This window comes from Macaca nemestrina, chromosome 1, assembly GCF_043159975.1.
Source record: "Macaca nemestrina isolate mMacNem1 chromosome 1, mMacNem.hap1, whole genome shotgun sequence".
NCBI classification, from domain to species: Eukaryota; Metazoa; Chordata; class Mammalia; order Primates; family Cercopithecidae; genus Macaca; species Macaca nemestrina.
The window spans coordinates 102,892,763-102,915,848 of NC_092125.1; the positions used below are offsets into that span (position 1 = coordinate 102,892,763).

Genomic DNA, 23,086 nt, shown 5'->3' on the forward strand with positions numbered 1-23,086 from the left:
GTGTCAATCTGAATTATCTTTAGGGACAGGGATTTTGCCACTTTACCTCTTGCTGGATAGGATTTTTATGTCTGACAACTATTTTGTGCTACTGAAAAAACCTCCTGACTTCACCCAGTCTCCAGAGGTACCTGAGATAAGCAATACATATTTGGGACCACAGGTCTCTCTGAAAATCATCCCACCTCATATAAAGTTGTGCATACCATTTCTAGGGTTTTCAATGGCCACAAACACAGATAGACGGTGGATACAGAGAAAAAATAGCAAAGCAATCAGGCAGCTCAAGATCATTTGGAAGGTGCTTTATACAAGGTAAACACAAATCCAGAGACAGGGCAGGCAATGTTTGTCAGACTGAATGTTTTATTTCAACAGACATCCCTGGTTTAAAAAAAAAAAAAAAAGTGGTGGTGGGGAGGGTTCAACATTTCATCACACCTGACAGGGAGCAAAACTCCCATCCCAGAACTCAGAGCCCCTTCAGAGGCATCACACAAGTCTTTGCTAGCTCCAGGACAGACAGGAGCTGAATTTTCTAACTTGTTAAGAAAAATCTATCAAATATGTTCATTCTCGCAGAGGCGAGGGCTGGGTCCTTGGGGAAAGAGATCCTGGGCTTAGAGCAGCTGCTGGGGTCCCAGAGGTGAAGCTGGGGGCCAGGCCAGCTGGGCTGGCAGGAGATCCTGGGAGCCATCAGTTCCAGAGCCCTAGAATCCATATTTGGCTTGGGTCTGACGGCGGCTGAGCTTGTTCTCCGACCAGGTGTTCTTCAGTTCCAGCTCCCGCTCCTTGGCCTGTGGCAAGGAAGAAGGGGAGGGGAGGGTCAAACCGGAATTCTGAGAAACGCTGTCCTCTTGCCTCTGTGAGCTTCCCAATGTAAAATCTTTCTCCTATCAAAATGATTATGGGGAAACTGCAAACTCCTTGAAAGACTTATCGAAGTAAAAGGGGAAGACCCCAAGAAAGCAAAGAAAAATCATTTCTTTGGAGAGTTATCAAGGTTTAAGCAGAATAAAGACTCAAGAATCCTGGTGCTTCCTCTAGTAGAATTAAAATTCAAAAGCTGAAGTGGGAAATGGGCAAATGAAAACTAGAATTTAGCATCTAAAAGGAAGAAAATCTGCTGCCTTAGACACCCAACCGGCAGAGTAGGAGAGGACAGCCTCAAAGGCTTGGATCAGTCAAAACAGAACACCAACAAACAATTGCCTGGCCTGGAGATGCAGTTTTGCAATTGTGTTGAAAACAGCGTGTAGTACCTTAGAAATTCAAACAATTTTAAAGTAATGACTGAAGCTGTGAAAAACTAGGAGGTGGCCGGGCACGGTGGCTCAAGCCTGTAATCCCAGCACTTTGGGAGGCCGAGACGGGTGGATCACAAGGTCAGGAGATCAAGACCATCCTGGCTAACATGGTGAAACCCCGTCTCTACTAAAATATACAAAAAAAAAAAACTAGCCGGGCGAGGTGGCAGGCACCTGTAGTCCCAGCTACTCGGGAGGCTGAGGCAGGAGAATGGCGTGAACCCGGGAGGCGGAGCTTGAAGTGAGCCGAGACCACGCCGCTGTACTTCAGCCTGGGCGACAGAGCAAGACTCCATCTCAAAAAAAAAAAAAGAGAGAGTTTTATTCTAAGCACCTGCACCTGAATCTTATCTGCATTGAGACTGAAGCAGAGCAGGATAATTCTGAAAGATGTATCCCCTCCTAGTGGCCACTCTGAGAACAGCAGAGGATGCCTGCTGAAAGATGGTCCCTGGCATCTGGGTTTCTAACTCAAATTCAGCCTTCAAATTACCAGATTTACAGAGATCCTGCCTGAGCCAGAGCCCTCAGCTCTCTCTCACCTGATGAATAAGATATGTGATCTGGTGCTTCCGCCGCTGCTGGCCTGTTGGCTGCTCACCTTTCTTCTGCAAGAGAAGAAAACATACTCATTAACCCACAGGATGAAAGCAGAAGTTCCTCACGTGCCCAGATGGTGTGGTATTAGGGACTAAAAGCCAATTCCGCAGCCCAGATCCTGGGGGAGAAAAGTTGGAGCTGTTTTTACCTCTATATACTTACAAAGCCTTTATTTTTATTAAAGCCATTATACCAAAAAACCCAGCTCAGAACACTTGCCTGAAATAGCCTGCTAATATCCCCCACTAGACTGGAACTACTTTGAGGTCAGGACTGTCTTCTGCGTCTTTGGTAATCCCACCCTACCCCTAGCACCCAGCATGGGGCTCTGTCTGCTATGGACATCTGAGACCAGTTTTACTGCCTGCAATCAGTCTGAAACAGTTTGTGGGCCAGGGCACAGGTGACCTTCTGCCCCCCTGCCAGGTCCTCCCACAATCCCTGTGCCCATCTCCCTTCAAACCCTCTTCATCTCTGTCCTCTTCTCCCCAGTCAAGCCAGATGTCTAGCCTGTCTCCCACCTACTGCTTATCAAGCTCGCTCCCATCAATCACCTCTGGCTAAAACCCCCACCTTCCCCATTCTAGTAAGTGCCAGCAGTTTCCCTGGAATTAGAAATTTCACAATCACTCTACCTCTCCCCAGTCTTCCAGCCTCCGCCCGTAACTGCACTGAACCCGTAACCAAACTTTGATGCAAATGATTTACTGTCAAAGTCTATATTGGTCTGGGCTTTCATTCTGTGGTTTTTCTGTCCTCTGCCAGAGTTGTCTCAGACTAGAAGCTTCCTAATCATCTCCACCCAACTCCCAAAACTCCTCTCTAGAGTCTCCTCAGCACTTATGTAATCAATTTGCACTGTAATCATTTACACTCAAGTGTCCTTAAATCTCTTCTTCCCAACTATGCTGTCAACTCCTCAAGGACAAGGACCATATCTTTTTCTCCTTTTAACAAAATCTAGTTCAATATAATGAGACGGTGGCAAGAAAACTTGGAGATAGGAAAAGAGCAAATACTAATTGCTTGCTGTTATTTAATGTCATTTAATGTGACAGTTAAAGATGACATACATAAAACATCCAGCTCCATTCCTGGCCCACAGTGAGCATTAACAACAGTAGCTATTACTATGTGACTATGCTTCTCGACCCACAGTTGGTAGAGCATGCTCTCCTAAGTGGTTTTTCCAGTAAACAGTGATGGATCTATGCTGATCTAACCACAATCCTTTGCTCTGTCCTGTATGACCGCCAGCATTCAGTTAAAACAAACGGCTGGAGCTTGTATGGCCATCTGTGGCCATAGAACAAAGCAAAGCAAATGAGGGGAGGAAAAGGGAACAAAATCCTCGACCTTGGCCTTGCTGGTGCTGGGCTCAAGTCCAGGGCTTTTCCACATTTTCCCTCCTGTGGCAGGCTCATAAATGTCCACATTTGCTGTTCTCAGCTACTAGGTGAAGAAATGTTCATCATACTGACTAAAGACAACTAGGACAGAAAAGGCAGGAGTATAGTGCGGGAAATGTGATGAATAAAGGCACTGGAAAGACTACAGCTGGCTACAATCAATAATGAAGAGAACACAGAAGAGTTGCACACTCAGAATCTAGGGACTCCAGGATTTCTGAGGTTCTGTTGTGCTCACACCTCAAAGATGTGCTGAGCCAGGTCCCAGCTTGAAACAATGAACTAACTGGGGCCGGGTATAGTGGCTCATGCCTGTAATCCCAGCACTTTGGGAGGTCAAGGCCAAGGTGGGTGGATCACTTGAGGCCAGGAGTTCAACACCAGCCTGGACAATATGGTGAAACCCCAACTCTACAAAAAAATACAAAAATTAGATGGGTATGGTGGCATGCACCTGCAGTCCCAGCAACTCAGGAGGCTGAGGTGGGAGGATCACTTGAGCCTGGGAGGCAGAGGTTGCAATGAGCTGTGACTGAGCCAGTGCATGCCAGACTGGGCAACAGAGTGAGACTCTGAAAAACAAAACAAAACCAAAAAAAACCACCACCAAAAAATGAAAACAACTGGAACGAAGAAAGGAGAAAAGGAAGAAGGGAGGGAAGGAAATGAAGAAGACAGTATTTTAAAAGAATAAAAATTAAAACAAAAAAAAGCAAAAAACTTTAAATCAAGAAAAGGAAAGAAGGATCTGACTGTAGGGAAAGAGTAGAGTAGCTGTGGATTCTGTGCAGCCTGGGAAGGAGCCACAGCCACAGGCTGGAGTCCTCTCCAACTACTCAGTCTCAGCAACCAGACCTCCCATCTAGCTGGAGAGCTGTTAAACTCCCGCAAAGTTCTAGAGGGAAGGAGCTGCTGTATCTGTGAGGTTTGCTGCATACTCAAGTACCATAGGCAAAATGTGTTTACTAAAGGTGCTGTGACAATAACAATGGGGTGTGGGGTCTAGACGGGGAGTAAGACAAGATTTTGCTTTGCAGCCTCCCAAGTTGACCACTCAATAGACCGTTCCCACTTACTTTGCTGAATGACTTCATGGTTTTCTCTTCTGTCAATGACTTAGTCATCCATTGCTGGGCCCCACTGAGCTGGTCATCACCTTTAATCTCCACAAAGTTGATTTCTTCTCTCCCTCGGTTTCTCTTGCCCTGCAGCCGCTTAAACTAGAAAAGAAAAAAATGCAGGAGTCAGGAATCTGGGCAAGGGGGTCGGCAGATGTCACTAAAGAGCCAGAGTTTATGGAATGATTTTGTGACTCACCAATCCCAAGGCACCCTCAGTTCTTCTCTACGTCCTTTTACCCTGCCACCTACCAAATTCCCTTGATGCCAGATGAAAGGCTACTTGTACTCAGAACGTCTCTTGAACCCAGGAAAAGGGAAGCTAAGAGGTATCTCCAAACATGAATGACAACAGAGAACCAGTGGTATGAATTTGTACTCAAACAGTATCTGCCTACCACTATGCAATATATCCATGTAACAAACTGGCACATGTACCCCTGAATCAATTTTATTTTTAATATCTGCCTAAAAGGACTGCATACAATTTTCAAATTAAGAATTCAGGGCGGGCGCCGTGGCTCAAGCCTGTAATTCTAGCACTTTGGGAGGCCGAGACGGGCGGATCACAAGATCAGGAGATCAAGAACATCCTGGCTAACCAGGTGAAACCCCGTCTCTACTAAAAAATACAAAAAAACTAGCCAGGCGAGGTGGCGGGCGCCTGTAGTCCCAGCTACTGGGGAGGCTGAGGCAGGAGAATGGCGTAAACCCGGGAGGCGGAGCTTGCAGTAAGCTGAGATCCGGCCACTGCACTCCAGCCGCGGGCGACAGAGCGAGACTCTGTCTCAAAAAAAAAAAAAAAGAATTCAGAGCAGGCCGGGAACGGTGGCTCACAACTGTAATCCCAGCACTTTGTTTGGGAGGCCGAGGCAGGCAGATCACCTGAGGTCGGGAGTTTAATACCAGCCTGACCAACATGGAGAAACCTCGTCTCTACTAAAAATATAAAATCAACTAGGCGTGGTGGTGCATACTTGTAATCCCAGCTACTTGGGAGGCTGAGTCAGGAGAATTGCTTGAACCAGGGAGGCAGAGGTTGCGGAGAGCCGAGATTGCACCATTGCACTCTGGCCTGGGCAAGAAGAGTGAAACTCTGTCTCAAAAGAGTTTTCAGACTCAAAAAAAAAGAATTCAGAGCAGGCCAGGCAGGGTGACTCACACCTATAATACCAGCATTTTGGGAGGCAAGGGTGGGAGGATCACTTGAGCCCAGGAGTTTGAGACAAGCCTGGGCAATAAAGTGAGACCCCATCTCTATAAAAAAATTTAAAAATTAGCCGGGTGTGGTGGTGCGTGCCTGTGGTCCCTGGGAAACACAGCAAGACTTTGCCTCTAAAAAAATAAAATTCCAAGCCCCAAAAAAACACAGAACTCCAGGATTTCTCCTTTAAAAATCAGTTCTTTGTCCATCTCTGTTCCTTCTAATTGTTCGGTATCACCGAATCAACAGACCCCACACCAAACTGGACATCAGAGACAAAGAATGTGGGGCTGCATAGAAAAGGAGCCTCACACACACACACACAGAGGCTTAGCTTTAACTTCAAAAGTTTTTAAGGGTAAAGAAAAAAGAAAGCCCAGTAAACTTTCTAGGAGACTGCTACTCTTTCCTCTTCCCAAAAAAACAAAATGCAAACCACACAAGTCATCCAGAGGTGTGCCTCAAAGGGAATGTGGGTGAAGGAGAATAGAATTTTAAAACTCAGAAGCTTCAGTGAGACCCAGGTCCTGATCTCAACATTAGTGAGGCCTTCTATACTCACTCCACCTATAAGAAACTGACTTTTGCCACTAAGTGGGTTCTCAGCTGTCTCCTAGGCTTAGTTGGTTCCCAAAGAAACCAACTATCAAACCTGCCAAGAAGGAGATCCATAGGGAAGTGGATGAACAGTATCAAGCACAGGCAGAAGTATGCAAAGGGATGGACACCTTTCTGGGAAAAGGTAAGCAGAGAAGAATTATTTTTTATAAGAACCCCCATGGAAAGGTAGCACCCCCTATTTCTGCAGATCCCTCCTAATAGGCTGTGACGACTTCCCTGCAGATAAGATAGAACAGTACTTTATATCCCGAATAACGGCCTGAAAGTCACAGGACATTGTGCTTTTACCCTTCCTTTTGCTGAAGCTTGGGAAAGCTAGCAGCAGGGAGAGACCATTATGTGAAACACAAGGGTTATTTAACATAGCTTCTTGGTGCCTCCCCAGATCCATTCTCCTCTTCTTTAGTGTGAAAGAATCCAAAATTTTTGCTAGGCATATTACCACACAACTAATAAAACACTACATTTCCTAGACCCCCTTAGAACTAGACATGGCCGGCTAGATGCGATGGCTCTCGCCTGTAATCCCAGCACTTTGGAAGGCCAAGATGGGCTGATCACTTGAGGCCAGGAGTTTGAGACTAGCCTGAGCCAATGTGGTGAAACCCCATCTTTACTAAAAATACAAAAATTAGTTGGGCATGGTGGCACATGCCTGTAATCCCAGCTACTCCTACTCAGGAGGCTGAGGCACAAGAATCGCTTGAGCCTGGGAGGCAGAGGTTGCAGTGAGCTGAGATCGTGCCACCGTACTCGAGCCTGGGCGACAGAGCAAGACTCTGCTCAAAACAAAAAAACAGAAAACAAAAAAAACCAAACAACTAGCTATGATGACTTGAGCAGATTCTAGTCAGTGAGATCAAAATGGACGTGCTCTTAGGAACTTTCAGGAAGTCTCCTAGAAAGGGAGGTGAAGTGTTCCTCCTCTTTCTTTCTCTACCCCGCTGCAGCTTCAATGCCAGTGTGATGGCTGTAGCTTTAACTGCTATCATGGACCGTAAGAATAAAGGCCACAGCCTAGGGATGGCAAAGCAATGATCAGAAAGAGACTGAGGCCAGGCATGGTAAATCACACCTGTAATCCCACCACTTTGGGATACCAAGGCAGAAGGATTGCTTGAGCCCAGGAGTTCAAGTGCAGCCTGGGCAACAAGCAAGACCCCGTCTCTACCCAAAAAAAAGAGACTAGATCCCTAACTCTGTGGAGCTTCCAAAGCACCCCTGTATCCTTCTTCCATGAAGAAAAAAACTAACTTGCTTTATATAAGCCACTACTAATTAGAGTTTCTCCGTTACATGTTGCCAACCTAATCCTGATACAGTTTTGTCTTGTGTGTGTGTGTGTTTTTTAATTTCCTTTGGCTTCAGATTTGAAACATGGTGTCCAGGGGTCAAAGATGGTCACTTGTGCTTTGTTAACTTACTGCTTCGTCATCGATGAAGGAGGCATCTGGGGCAATTTCCTGGGGTGGGACCAGGGCCGGGTCCTGTGCAGGATAGTAGCCACCACTGTAATAATCCTGCAGCCAAACAGGAAAGAAAAACACACCAACTGAGGGCACAGTTGGAGAGGGGAAGGTAAGGTCTGTCCAGAAATGGAAAATCATCATCAAAGAGGCAGTGGTGAGATATCCACACTACAGCTTCTTCAAACAGACCAGTTAAAGGCATAGATCCCAAGGACCTACCTATAACTCAAGAACAGTCCCTACAGCTTTTCTCATCTACACTATCCAGACAGATGGATATTTTTTAGGAAAGGGTAACAAGAAATAAAAACTGTCTCTCCTGCTTCAGTCTATACCTTACTCCCTCAGCTACTTCCTAAGAGCGACTCTCACCCCTTACCTCTACCATGCCCTCAGCCCTGCTCCTCCTGCTCATAAGACCCCAATGAGCTACGATGTGAGCAGGGACAAGAAGGCATATGTCATGCCATTCCTGCTCCTCAATCTAGTTTGGTCCCGTGGATACAGGGAAACAGTCTAAATGGGGTGGGGAGGCTATAGATCTCTGATTTAAAATAACCACTATTAGGATACAATGAAACTTACAAAGCTGGGAACAAAGCAGGTTTATTTACCAGATTTTTAGTTCAGGAATCTCATGATTCCCCTTAGAGGTGAGTGGCCCAGATGTTGTTGCAGATCCTAAAGAAGAGGAGGGTGAAGGCAAGGGCAAGGCCCCTGCTTGGCCAAGTCAGGCAGCCACAGGGCCAATAAACTGTTTCCTCCAAGGGCCTACACTTTTTCCTAATTCTTCCACTTCGTCTTAAATGCCAAGAAATGCCCCTCTAAGAATATTCATTTTATGATGAGCTAAATGAAAATAGGTTTAATATTCACTACATAAAAATAATATATAAAAATCCAGAGCAATTAGAGTATGGATTTTTTTTAAATGGTATTCACAATAAGATACATTTAAATTTCAGAGTCCCCTAGTGTATTTAAAGTGCTTTAGTTTACATAGATTATCTCAATGGTGTTTATAACTGCACATAGAATTCTAATTTGTTATTCAATTTAAATAGCATCTTTTTTTTTTTTTTTTTTTGAGACGGAGTCTCACTCTGCCGCCCAGGCTGGAGTGCAGTGGCCGGATCTCAGCTCACTGCAAGCTCCGCCTCCCGGGTTCACGCCATTCTCCTGCCTCAGCCTCCCGAGTAGTTGGGACTACAGGCGCCCGCCACCGCGCCCGGCTAGTTTTTTGTATTTTTTTAGTAGAGATGGGGTTTCACCGTGTTAGCCAGGATGGTCTCGATCTCCTGACCTCGTGATCCGCCCGTCTCGGCCTCCCAAAGTGCTGGGATTACAGGCTTGAGCCACCGCGCCCAGCCTAAATAGCATCTTTTTTTTCCTGCTAAAGAGTTAAAAACACTATCTTTCTCCATCCTTCTTTTTTTTTGTTTGTTTTTTGAGATGGAGTTTCGCTCTTGTTGCCTAGGCTGGAGTGCAATGGTGCCACCTTGGCTCACTGCAACCTCCGCCTCCTGGGTTCAAGTGATTCTCCTGTCTCAGTCTCCCATGTAGCTGGGATTATAGGCGCATGCCACCACGCCCAGCTAATTTTTGTATTTTTACTAAAGACGGAGTTTCATCATATTGGTCAGGCTGGTCTCGAACTCCTAACCTCAGGTGATCCACCCACCTTGGCCTCCCAAAGTGCTGGGATTACAGGCGTGACCCACCAGGCCCAGCCTATCTTCCTCCATCCTTCTAACAACAACCTTAAGGGCAGATATACTATCTCTGCTCAGCCTATATGAAACAACAAGGCTTAACAGCAAAGATTTAGGAAACACAATTGTTTTCAAAGTATTCGGTCAGAACAGGTTCTCCACAGAGCCCTCCCTCTTCACTCATGCCCGGATTGAAAACAATAATGCTGAGCATTCAGAGAATCACAGTGGTTGAAGGGACTTAAGTCTTCCAACTATCCCAGGTCAGCAGTTTTTAAACTTGCTGAAGCTGCCCAGTTATGGGGCCAGCAAGCTGCCTCTGTTCAACTCCACCACTGGTGCCACGTCCCCCAGCTCCTGCTCCTAGGAGCCCTCTACATCTTGGGAAGCTCTGACTGCTAGGAATTATCTCTTAAACCTACTTACAACCTGGCATTCTATACTTTTACTCTCTGAGGCCATACGGATCAAATCTAAATATCTCTTCCAAACAACAGGTGAATACAACATGAATAAAAAGTTACAATCAGCATTTATTGAACATTGACTATTTTCCAGGAACCACCATGCTAAACTAATGTAATTATTTTAGCAATGCTTTGAGTTGCTCTGATATCCCATTTTAACCTAAAGAACCTGAGACTGAGAGGCGGTTAAGTAACTTGCCCAAACTCAGCTTGAGATTCAAACCTCAAATCACGCTCACGATTCTCTTTATTCTTCTTTTTTTTGGGGGGTGGGGGGGTGGTGAGGGGATTCTCTTTATTCTTATTTTGCACTCAACCCTCCAGATTCCATTCTTTCCTCTTTGGCCCCAACTGTCCCTTCCTGTTTTTCTCAATACTCCTCACCTCTAGAAACTCTTCTTAGACTAACTGCTATCTAGAAGTCTATGCCATAGATTCCCTTATCCTCATTATCCACATTTCAGGAAGCTATCTTGTAACTCCAAGATTAGATACCAGTCCTCTTCCGCCTTCCCTTCATACCTCTCATCAGCTCCCACAATCAGATTTTGTTTTCAACATAGGGGAAGTGCTCCAGGACACTGGTCTAGGCAAAAATTTTACAGCTAAAACCTCAAAAGCACAGACAATAAAACCAAAAGTCGGCGGGGTACGGTGGCTCACACCTGTAATCCCATCACTTTGGGAGTCCAAGGCGAGCAGATCACCTGAGATCAGGAGTTCCAGACCAGCCTGACCAACATGGTGAAACCCAGTCTCTACTAAAAATACAAAAATTAGCCAGGCGTGGGGCAGGCGGGTATAAACCCAGTTACTCAAGAGGCCTGAGGCAGGAGAATCGCTTGAACCCGGGAGGTGGAGGTTGCAGTGAGCCGGGATCATACCACTGCACTCCAGCCTGGGTGACAGAGCAAGACTCCATCTCAAAAGTAAAAAAATTAAAAATTAAAAATAGGCAGGGTGCGGGAGCTCACATCTGTAATCCCAGCACTTTGGGAGGTCAGGATCCTGATCATTTGAGGTCAGGAGTTCAGGTCCAGCCTGGCCAACATGGTGAAACCCCGTCTCTACTAAAAATACAAAAAAAATTAGCCGGGCGTGGTGGCACATGCCTGTAATCCCAGCTACCCAGGAGACTGAGGCAGGAGAATCGCTTGAACACAGGAGGCGGAGGTTGTAGTGAGCTGGGATCGCACCACTGCACTCCAGCCTGGGCGACAGAGCAAGACCCTGTCTCAAGAAAAAAATTAATTAATTAATTAATTAATTAAATAAAAACAATGCCCAGGCGCAGTGGCTCTCGCCTGTAATCCCAGTACTTTGGGAGGCTGAAGTGGGCGGATCACCTAAGGTCAGGAGTTCGAGACCAGCCTGACCAACATAGAGAAACCCGCCTCTACTAAAAATACAAAAAATTAGCCAGGTGTGGTGGCGCATGCCTGTAATCCAAGCTACTCGGGAGGCTGAGGCTGGATAATCACTTGAACGTGGGAGGCGGAGGTTGTGGTGAACCGAGATCGCGCCATTGCACTCCAGCCTGGGCAACAAGAGCGAAACTCCGTCTCTAAATAAATAAATAAATAAAAATACAAAAATTAGCCGGGTGTGGTGGCAGGCACCTGTAATCCCAGCTACTCAAGGCTGAGGCAAGAGAATCTCTTGAACCTGGGAGGCAGAGGATGCAGTGAGCCGAGACTGCACCACTGCACTCCAGCCTAGGTGACAGAGCGAGATTCCATCTTGGGGGAAAAAACAAAACAAAACAAAAAAACACATACACACAACCGAACTTCGACAAATGGCACTATATTAAACCAAAAAGCTTCTGCATAGCAAAGGAAACAACAGAATGAAGAGACAACATGTAGAACGGGAGAAAATATTTACAAACTATCCATCTGACAAGGGACTATATTGTGGAATATACAAGAAACTCAAACTTAACAATTAAAATAATAATAATTTCATGAAAAAGTGGGCAAAGGATCTGAATAGACACTTCTCAAAACAAGTAATAGAAATGGCCAATATCTATATCTTTAAATGCTCAACATCACTAATTATCAGGGAAATACAAATCAAAACTACAATGAGATACCATCTCACACCAGTCAGAATGGCTATTATTGCAAAGTAAAAAAATAACATGCTGGCAAGGTTGTGGAGAAAACGAGAACACTTATACACTGGAGATGGGAATGTAAATTAGTTCAGCCACCATAGAAAGCAGTTTGGAGATTTCTCAGAGAACTTAAAACAGAGCTACCATTCAACCCAGCAACTCCATTACTGGGTATATAACCAAAGGAATATAAATTATTCTACTGTAAAAACACATGCACACATTTCATCACAGCACTATTCGCAATAGCAAAGACACAGAACCAACCTACATGCCCATCAACAATGGACTGAAAAAAGAAAATGTGGTACACATATACCATGGAATACTACACAGCCATAAAAAAAGAACAAAATCATGTCCTTTGCAGCAGCATGGATGGAGCTGGAAGCCATTAAGCAAATTAACACAGAAACAGAAAACCAAATACCACGTTTTCACTTATAAATGGGAACTAAATACTGAGTACACATGGACACAAGGAAGGGAACAATAGACACCAGGGCCTACTTGAGTGTGGAGGGTGAGGATCAAAAACTACCTATTATAGCCAAGTGTGGTGGCTCACACTATAATCTTATCACTTTAGGAGGCTGAAATGGACAGATCACTTAAGGCCAGAAGTTTGAGACCAACCTGGTCAAATGGTGAAACCCGTCTCTACTAAAAATACAAAAATTAAATTAGCAGGCATGGTGGAATGTGCCTGTAGTCCCAGCTATTAGGGAGGCTGAAGAGGGAGAGTTGCTTGAACCTGGGAGGTAGAGGTTGCAGTGAGTCAAGATCGTGCCACTGCACTCCAGCCTGGGCAACAGAACAAGACTCCATCTCAAAAAATATAAAATACAAATACAAAAATTAGCGGGGCATGGTAGTGGTGGCACACACCTGTAGTCCCAGCTACTCGGGAGGCTGAGGCAGGAGAATCACTTGAACTCAGGAGGCAGAGGTTGCAGTTGAGCCAAGATTGCACCACTGCACTCCAGCCTGGGCAACACAGATTCTCTCTCAAAAAAAAAAAAAAAAAAATCTGTACACCAAACCGCTGTATCATGCAATTTACCCATGTAACAAACCTGTATATGTACCTTCTGAACCTAAAATAAAGGTTAGGAAGAAAAAAACAGATATATATATATATATATATCAATCACAAATATGTACAAATATTATGGATCAATAAACAATAAATAGATTGTTTTCAAAATAAAGGTGTCATTTATGTGGTTCACCCTGTCAGACTTCAAGACTTGGGCAATTTAGATTAATATGGTTCAGAATACAGGTATGTTCTGCAGCCTAATAAATTAAGCCAAAGTGACACCACAGAGGCTGTATCACTAGCTCAAAGCTCTCCTTGACCACCATGTTCCAATATTCCCTCGCCTGCCCTCTGTGCCTCCTACCCACCTGATAATAAGCACCAGCAGCATTGGCATCGCCATACGTGGAAAACTGATTGTAGCTGTAGTCATCCCCAGGCTTAGGCATCCAAGGGGCTCCACTTGAGCCTGCTGCCATCTTGAATTCAAGGGGGGCATTGGCTGCATCATCCTGGAAAGCCGGCTCTGGTTCCGTGCCTGGAGGCAGCTCTTCAGGGACAGTGGGGATGGGGTAAGGGTATGGCTCAACTCCAGGTGGCTCGGCCTTTTCAGGGAGGGAGAAAAAGTTTTCGGGGGCTACTTCCTCATCACTGTCGTCTTCCTCCTGCGTGATCTGCTTTGTCACCTGCAGGGCAGCACTCTTGGCAGCAGCCTTGATAGCAGAGGGCGACGGAGTGGTGGTTGTGGTGCCCACAACAGGGGCAAGAGAGGAAGTCTTGGTCTTAGAAGCCAGTCTGGAGGGCTTGGTATCAGGGGAGCCATCCGAGGGTTTGCGGGAGAAGGCATGGGGCAGGAGCAACCTGTTAGTCTCTTTCACAGTCAGGTTTTTAGGTTGGGGAAGCAAGGCAGACAAACCAGTCCCCTCGCCGGATCCCTGATGAGCCCAGGTTTGGGGTAGGAGGAAAGAAAGATGACAAGTGAGATTTTATGTACTAGCAACACCAAAAACAACAATTACAGATAAGTTCTCTAGCCTAAAGTCTTACCAGCCCTTGTTTCCTCCTTACTTCCATCCACTCAGACCACCCAATCTGGGCTTGACTCCTGCTACCTCAGACCTTTCTGCGGGCTGCTTCTCCCAAGGTGAGGTATCATTCTTCTTCTCTTCCATCCCAACCCAGCTCCACTGCCCTCTTCCACAGAGCGAGCCTTCCTCAACTCTGTGTCTTCAACAAATATGATGCTCTTAACCTCACATCATCCTTCCTCCCAAAAAGCCCAGGTCTCTCCAGCTCATCACTCAACCTCTCTCCATGTCCTGAAGGGACCTCTTAACACAAGAGCCCTCGCCTTCCTTCGGAACACTACCCAAAATCAGGAACCAGGTTCTGTCCAAAAGAGACATTCATACTGCTGCCAGAAGTTCCCTCCCGGCCAGACGCAGTGGCTCACGCCTGTCATCCCAGCACTTTGGAAGGCTAAGGTGGGCAGATCACGAGGTCAGGAGCTCCAGACCAGCCTGGCCAACATACTGAAGGCCCGCCTCTACTAAAAATACAAAAATTAGCCGGGCGTGGTGGCGGGTGCCTATAATCCCAGCTGGGCCCTGTAATCCCAGCTACTTGGGAGGCTGAGGCAGGAGAATTGCATTGAACCCAGGAGGCGGAGGTTGCAGTGAGCCAATATCATACCACTATACTCCAGCCTGGGTGACAGAGTGAGACTCCGTCTCAAAAAATAAAATAAATAAATAAATAATAGTCCCTTTGCCTAATCAAGGGAGAAAGTTAACCCTGAGCGAGACCCCTCGGCAGTGCTAATGGTGCCTAGGGAAGACTGGAGGCCCAGCACGCTCAACAAGGAAGCAGTGAGTCCAGAGACTGCAAGGTGCCTCACACAGCTTTTTCCAACCCTTTAAATTGCTCTCCTTGTCACCATCCCCAGAGCACAGGAAACAGGATTTCCTTTCTCTTTTCTTTCCCCCCTTAGATAGGAACCTGAAGCCTCAGTGTAGATGGAGCAGCTCCCTCAGGACTTAAGTGCTAAAGGTATTTTTTTTTTTTTTTTTTTTTTTAGTCGGAGTCTTGCTCTGTCACCCAGGCTGGTGTGCAGTGACATGATCTCGGCTTACTGCAACCTCCACCTCCCAGGTTCAAGCAATTCTCTGCCTCAGCCTCCCGAGTAGCTGGGATTACAGGGGCCCACCACCATGCATGCCTGGCTAATTTTTGTATTTTTAGTAGAGACGGGGTTTTACCATCTTGGCCAAGCTGGTCTTGAACACCTGACCTGTGATCCATCCCCTCGGCCTTCCAAAGTGCTGGGATTACAGGCGTGAGCCACAGCGCCTGGCCTAAGGGTATTTTTTAGTTACGACCATAGAATCCTACATTAGCTGACTGAAAGGGTTTTTGTAAGATCATCTTCAGTTCTTTTCAGACTTACTCAGCTTGCAAATTTCCCTAATCTAAGACATTACTGCTTTTTACAAAAATATGTAATTTTAGCATGTTTAGTGCCATCATACATACAGAGGTAGTTTTGTCAGCCAGAAATGAGTATATATATATATGCTGCATTTTTTTAATCTGAAGAAAGTCCCCTACCCTACCCAAGGAAGGCCCTATAGATGTGGCATATTAGCTTGTTAATGCCAGAGTCAAGCATTTAACTTTTGATCTGTAAGCTAATTGGCCCAGCCCATTCAGAGTTCCTATTACCCAAAATAATCTCTGATTCTGCTTTCTCTATGCTAAAAGGCCAGCTTGGCCTAACTGTAGAGCTGAGGGAAATGACAATTGGAAAAACAGAATGGATACGGTCACTGTGTCACTGTCTTAGAGTACCTGTGTATTCCAGCCTTCTCAGCCAAGAAATGCCCAGAGTGAATAAGACATTTGAGTCAAGCCACACACAACTGCTCATCTGGAGAGTGGGCTCTTCTTGCTGTGTGTGTGTTCACAAATTTGGGTTAGTCCAGCCTGGCGGCGCCCAGGGGCTCCAGTTCATAGAAACCAGACTGAGGTATGGGGCGGAGCACACCCTCAGGCTACCTTTGAAGTGTCTGACTTATCAGATATCTGGGGTCATGGCTACAACACTTTGCAATCCTAGGTCCCCACTCTGCCTTAAGAGCTCACAATTCTGCCGGGCACGGTGGCTCAAGCCTGTAATCCCAGCACTTTGGGAGGCCGAGACGGGAGGATCACGAGGTCAGGAGATTGAGACCATCCTGGCTAACCCGGTGAAACCCCGTCTCTACTAAAAAATACAAAAAAAACTTAGCCGGGCGAGGTGGCGGGCGCCTGTAGTCCCAGCTACTCGGGAGGCTGAGGCAGGAGAATGGCGTGGACCCGGGAGGCGGAGCTTGCAGTGAGCTGAGATCCGGCCACTGCACTCCAGCCTGGGCGACAGAGCGAGACTCCGTCTCAAAAAAAAAAAAAAAAAAAAAAGAGCTCACAATTCCTGTCTACTCATTTCTTCCTACCACCTGGAAGACTGTTCTTTACAGTCGTTAGTCTTACAGTGGGGGCGCCTTCTGAGCCAGTCCACCTCCTCCAGGAAGCTATCCTGGTAACAGGACTGCCTTTGCTCAGTCTCAGCATGCTAGCGTCGTCCATGACTCCTTTTTCATCCACTATAAATGCAAACACCAGCCTCGCCAGTTATCTTTCTAACTTCCACACAACTACGTCCTTCTAAGACCGCTCAGAGGTGGAAGCAACATTTAACCGAGTCAGGAGAAGGGGCAGCTTCGTACTATATACTTGAATCACAAGACAGCCACTATTTTATTTATTTTATTTTATTTTATTATTTATTTACTTATTTATTTATTTATTTTTGACAGAGTCTTGCTCTGTTGCCCAGGCTGAAGTGCAGTGGCACAATCTCAGCTCACTGCAACTTCCATCTCCCGGGTTCAAGCGATTCTCCTGCCTCAACCTCCCAAGTAGCTGGGACAACAAGCACCCGCCACCACACCTGGCTAATTTTTGTATTTTTAGTATAGACCATGTTGGTCAGGCTGGTCTCAAACTCCTGACCTCAGGTGATCTGCCTGCCTGGACCTCCCAGTGTTGGGATTACAGGTGTGAGCCACCGTGCCAGGCAAGACAGCCACTTTATACGATCAACATCAGGTTAGAATATATAAATCACCAAGTGTGGAAGGAATGGGAAGAAACTCCTGGGGGCCAGGATAATGGTACTGAGATGAGGGGAAACAGAAGCAAACAGCAGGGAAATCATCTACTAGCACTGTCTTGTTGAGGACTTCTGGTTTCAATTACAAGGAGCTAAGTGCAGCAGTTAAGAGCTTGGACTCAATACTGGTCAGGCGTGGTGGCTCACGCCTGTAATCCCAGCGCTTTGGGGAGGCCGAGGTGGGCAGATCACCTGAGGTCGGGAGTTTGAGACCAGCCTGACCAACATGGAGAAACCCCGGCTCTACTAAAAATACAAAATTAGCCAGGTGTGGTGGCGCATGCCTGTAAACCCAGCTACTCAGGAGGCTGAGGCAGGAGAATCACTTGAACTAGGAGGAGGAGGATATGGTAAGCCGAGATCACGCCATTGCACTCCAGCCTGGGCAACAAGAGAGAAACTCCGTCTCAAAAAAAAAAAAAAAAATTGTCAGATTGCCTGAGTCTGAATCCCAGCTCTGCCCATACTAGTTGTCTGATCTTAGGCAAATTCCTCGTTTCCTCATATGTAAAACACGGATGATAATACTATGACTTAGGCACTATCATGAGGATGAAATCAATTAAATGCTAGTAAAGCACTTAGAACAGTGCCTACTACACAGTAAGTGCTATTTAAATGCTTATTTTCTAGGTTAAAAATAAGATAGGGAGAAGACAGACAATTTTAACATCATTTTGACTAATCCACTTATTCTACCCTCCCTAAATAATCCTTTTACACTATATGTAATGAACTGAATTGAGTTACAATTCATCTCCCTACCACTGCCTGTCTTCCAGGAAAGGTAATACCAGCATGTTAAAGCCAGGAACAGAGTGGACAGGGTATAGATGCACAAGGTCTGAAGTTATAAAGAAAAACAAAGCCAAACCTAAATAGTCCTCAAATATCTGTGTTTGCTCTAAACCTAAGTTGAAAACTGCTGGGTACTGTAAGTTCTGTCTTTGAGAAAATAATACACGAAGAGAAAAAAAAATGGTTTATGTCACAATGCTTACCTGAAGGATAGTTTTCTTCTTTGTGGGTTCATCTTCCTCAGAATCTGACTAAGAGAAAAAGAAATGAAGTAAGGCCTCACTGTTTCAGGACAGTAAAGGAAACACATTAAATAAAGCACATAGGAAGGGTTGGACAACAGAGGCCATCTTGTCTGCGCCCCACCTCTGTCAGAGGTACACTCACCCCAGGCCCAGTCAAACAACACAGCTCCCTTCCTGATCTCAAACAGCTTCAGCGAAATCGGGGTATGCCTTGGCCTCCCTTGATTACTCAATTCCCCTGCCCTCGCAGACCTGTTGCACAGCCTTTTTGGCATCAATTTCTTTTCTGTTAAATTAAGACTATCTCCTCCCATTTGGTCCTTGGTGGAAAGGAAAAGCTATATCCATTCTTCTTCCTATAATTCTGTCCACTAGAAGATGAATGGGAATTGGCCTACAATTTCACCCAATCTCAGCTTCACTTTTAAAACCACTTATATAGACTACATAACCACAAAGCTGGGGAACTCCAGTGGGATTGAGTGGTGTGTTAACTACTCCTCTATGAGGCATTAAAGGTCAAAGCCATTGGAGAAATCCATTCCCTCTCCAAGTATGATCTATTGTCTGACACAGTTGTTCATGCCCAGGAAGAAAGCAGGCAAATGATGATCGTAAGGATCTGGGGCAAGACAGAAGGTCATCTGTGTTACCCTTCTGACTCATCAGGATTGTTTCTAAGACAAGCTCTCATGCTGAAAAATAGCTAAACTTTTAGCTCAATCTCAGTTCCTTGGCATCTTCAAGTCAAGGAGAACCACAAGGCATACGAATAGCAAGCTTTAACCTTTTTATTTTAAAAAATTATTCCCCCAACCATGAAACTTAAAGCTTTCCATTTGTTCCCAGGGCCTTGGTTTGGATATCTGTAAATAAAAAAGTGATTAGGCAAGAATTTCAGATCCCATTCATCTCCAAGATTCTGTGAGAACTCAAATCCTCTGCTGTTCTATACTCGCTCTCATATCTCACAAGTTCCTTTTTGAATTTACCTGTTCCAAGGATCTTTCAATCATAATTACCTATTATATTCAAGACACTGTGCTAAGTACTGTACACAGCATTTCCTAACCAGTGTCCCAGGCAGGGCTTGGCCAGCTAGAGTCCTAGACCACTAGTCTCAGTCTGGACCATTTCCCTCAGTGTGCTTCAAAGATTCCCTGTGTGTGCCATGATATGAAAAAAGTACCTGCCCTCAAAGAATTTACAATCCAGTAAGAATAATAGGTACCCAAATCACTGTAATAAAAGGCAGTACAAGGCCGGGCACAGTGGCTCACACCTGTAACTCAGCACCTTGAGAGGCCAAGACAGGTGGATCACCTGAGGTCAGAAGTTTGAGACCACCCTGGCCAACATGGTGAAACCCTGTCTCTACTAAAAATACAAAAATTAGCTGGGCAAAAATTAGGTGGTGGGTGCCTGTAATCCCAGCTACTCGGGAGGCTGAGGCAGGAGAAATGCTTGAACCAGGGAAACAGAGGTTACAATGAGCCAAGATCTTGCAATCCAGTCTGGGTGACAGAGCAAGACTGCCTCAAAAAACAAAATAAAATAAAAATAAAGGGCAGTATAAGATAAGAGCACGAAGTATGGTTCAAACATCCCCTCAATTAGTACTACCATTAAGGAAAACTGTATGGAGGTGCCTTAAGAAAACTAAGAATATAAATTTAGTCAGGCGTGGTGGTACACGCCTGTAGTCCCAGCTACTCAGGAGGCTGAGGTGGGTCACCTGAGCCTAGGAGGTCAAGGCTGCAGCGAGCCGTGATCATGTCACTGCATTCTACCCTGGGCGACAGAGTGAGAACTTGTCTCAAATACTACATAAAAATAATAAAAATTTTAAAAAATTAACAATAGAATTTACCATATGACAGTGGCACGGTGGCTCGCGCCTGTAATCCCAGCACTTTGGGAGGCCAAGGCGGGAGGATTGCTTGAGCCCAGGAGTTTGAGACCAGCCCAAACAACACAGTGAAACCCCGTCTCTACTAAAAATACAAAAGATTAGCTGGGTGTGGTGGCACATGGCTGTAATCCCAGCTACTCGGGAGGCTGAGGCAGGAGAATCGCTTGAACCCGGGAGGCGGAGGTTGCAGTGAGCCGAGATCATGCCACTGCACTCCAGCCCAGGCGACAGAGTGAAACTCTGTCTCAAAAATATAAATAAATAAAAATGGCCGGGCGCGGTGGCTCAAGCCTGTAATCCCAGCACTTTGGGAGGCCGAGACGGGCGGATCACAAGGTCAGGAGATCGAGACCATCCTGGCTAACACAGCGAAACCCCGTCTCTACTAAAAACACAAAAAATTAGCCGGGCGAGGTGGCGGCGCCTGTGGTCCCAGCTACTCGGGAGGCTGAGGCAGGAGAATGGCGGGAACCCGGGAGGCGGAGCTTGCAGTGAGCTGAGATCTGGCCACTGCACTCCAGCCTGGGCGACAGAGCAAGACTCCGTCTCAAAAAATAAAAATAAATAAAAATAAATAAATAAATAAATAAATAAATAAATATGCAAAAGTTAGCCAGGCGTGGTGACACGTGCTTCTCAGGAGGCTGAGGTACAAGAATTGCTTGAACCCAGGAGGCGGAGGTTGCAGTGCGCTGAGATTGTGCCACTGGACTCCAGTCTGAGTGACAGAGCAGACTGTCTCAAAAAACAAAAAAAGAAAAAAAAATTAGACCAGGCATGGTGGCTCACACCTGTAATCCTAGCACTTTGGGAGGCCAAAATGGGAGAATCACTTGAGGCCAGGAGTTTAAGACCAGCCTGGTCAACACAATGAGACCCCCACCTCTAATTTTTTTTTTTTTTAAGATGAAATAGAAAATAAAAGAAGGACCTCACTCAGAAATTTTTTTTTTTTTTTTTTTTTTTTTGAGACGGAGTCTCGCTCTGTCGCCCAGGCTGGAGTGCAGTGGCCTGATCTCAGCTCACTGCAAGCTCCGCCTCCCGGGTTCACGCCATTTTCCTGCCTCAGCCTCCCGAGTAGCTGGGACCACAGGCGCCCGCCAGCTCGCCCGGCTAGTTTTTTGTATTTTTTAGTAGAGACGGGGTTTCACTGTGTTAGCCAGGATGGTCTCGATCTCCTGACCTTGTGATCCACCCGTCTCGGCCTCCCAAAGTGCTGGGATTACAGGCTTGAGCCACCGCGCCCGGCCCAGAAATTTTTTACAAAATAAAAATAAATAAAAATTTAAAATAGGCCCAGTCCAGTGGCTTACACCTGTAATCCCAGCACTTTGGGAGGCCAATGAAGGCAGATCACTTGAGGTCAGGAGTTTGAGACCAGCCTGGCCAATATGGTGAAACCTCAGCTCTACAAAAAATACAAAAATTAGCTGGGCATGATGGCGGGCGCCTTTGCCTGTAGTCCCAGTTACTCGGGTGACTGAGGCAGGAGAATTGCTTGAACCCAGGAAGCGAAGGTTACAGTGAGCACCAAGCTTGCGCCACTGCACTCCACCCTGGGTGACAGAGCAAGACTTGGTCTCAATAATAATAATAATAATACAAATTTTTAAATTTTTAAAATTAAAAATTAGCTGGGCATGGTGATGCACACCTGTGGTCCTAGCTACTAGGGAGGCTGAGGTGAGAGGATCGCTTGAGCCTGGGAAGTGGAAGTTATAGTTAGCCAAAATTACAATGGTAAAAGAATGTACTTCATAGAAGCAGAGCACAATGGTGGTTACCACTGAGGAGATGACGGTCAAAGGGTACAAAATCTCAGACAGGAAGAAGAAGTCTGAGAGTATTTTTGAGATCTATTGCACAGTATGGTGAATATAGCTAATAATAGTGTATTATACATTTCAAAACTGCTGAGAGTGAATTTCGAATGTTCTCACCACAAAAAAAAATAATAATAATAAGCATTTGAAGTGACAGCTATATTAGTTTAATTATTCTACAGTATTCATAATTCTTAACATCATCATGTATCCTATAGGTACAATGATAAATTGTCAACTTACAATAAAAATGTTGCATCCCCTTAAAGAATCTCCTGTTTGTATTTGTGCTTCCTTTCATGTAAGTCCTTCCCCTTGTCACTCCCACCCCTCCCATATCACTGCCACCTCTCATTCTGTTACCAATCTGCGTTCTGTACTTCCTGACTCAAAACTCCTGAGCAGTCTCTCTGATGAATCTCACCTTGCTCCTTTTCACTAGGTGTCCCTACATCACTCATTTGTTTAGGGTGGCATCATATTAATTCGGGTTTATTTGTGCCTGCTCTGTAAACATTACATTTTTCACATATATTCTTGCCTTCACTCTGACAGCAAAGGGTATTTCTTTTTTTTTCTTTAGACAGAGTTTTGCTCTTGTTGCCCAGGCTGGAGTGCAATGGCGTGATCTCGGCTCACTGCAACCTCTGCCTCCCAGGTTCAAGCGATTCTCCTGCCTCGGCCTCCCTAGTAGCTGGGATTACAGGCGTGTGCCACCACGCCCAGCTAATTTTGTATTTTTAGTAGAGACGGGGTTTCTCCATATTGGTCAGGCTGGTCTCGAACTCCTGACCTCAGGTGATCCCCCTCCTCGGCCTCCCAAAGTGCTGGGATTACAGGCGTGAGCCACGGGGCCCGGCCCAGCAAAGGGTATTTCTTATAGTTGAATGCTTCCTCCCAGTAGTCAGTACACAATGAGTTTAATTACTAACTGCTATCAAATATATATATATATATTTTAAACCCATAAGGGAAATCCATCTTGGTATCTAAATGTGGGGGATAAAGGAAAGGGTGGCAAAGGAAAGCA

General features: G+C 45.7%; 1 protein-coding gene across 2 annotated transcripts in view; it reads right to left on the bottom strand.

Moving 5' to 3' along the window:
• Positions 1 to 343: 343 nt before the first annotated feature.
• LOC105498073 (proline rich mitotic checkpoint control factor) overlaps positions 344 to 23,086 on the bottom strand; it is a 34,372-nt gene continuing 11,629 nt past the window's right edge. Inside the window, exons 2-7 of one of the 2 annotated variants that reach the window (XM_011769884.3) lie at positions 18,280 to 18,327; positions 13,440 to 14,006; positions 7,684 to 7,779; positions 4,393 to 4,536; positions 1,850 to 1,915; positions 344 to 797 (exon numbers count right to left, since the gene is read on the bottom strand). In XM_011769884.3, coding sequence (XP_011768186.1) covers positions 711 to 797; positions 1,850 to 1,915; positions 4,393 to 4,536; positions 7,684 to 7,779; positions 13,440 to 14,006; positions 18,280 to 18,327 — 1,008 coding nt within the window. In that variant the 3' untranslated portion in view covers positions 344 to 710. The remainder of the gene's footprint in view (positions 798 to 1,849; positions 1,916 to 4,392; positions 4,537 to 7,683; positions 7,780 to 13,439; positions 14,007 to 18,279; positions 18,328 to 23,086) is intronic. The other variant, XM_071083405.1, reaches the window with a different exon arrangement.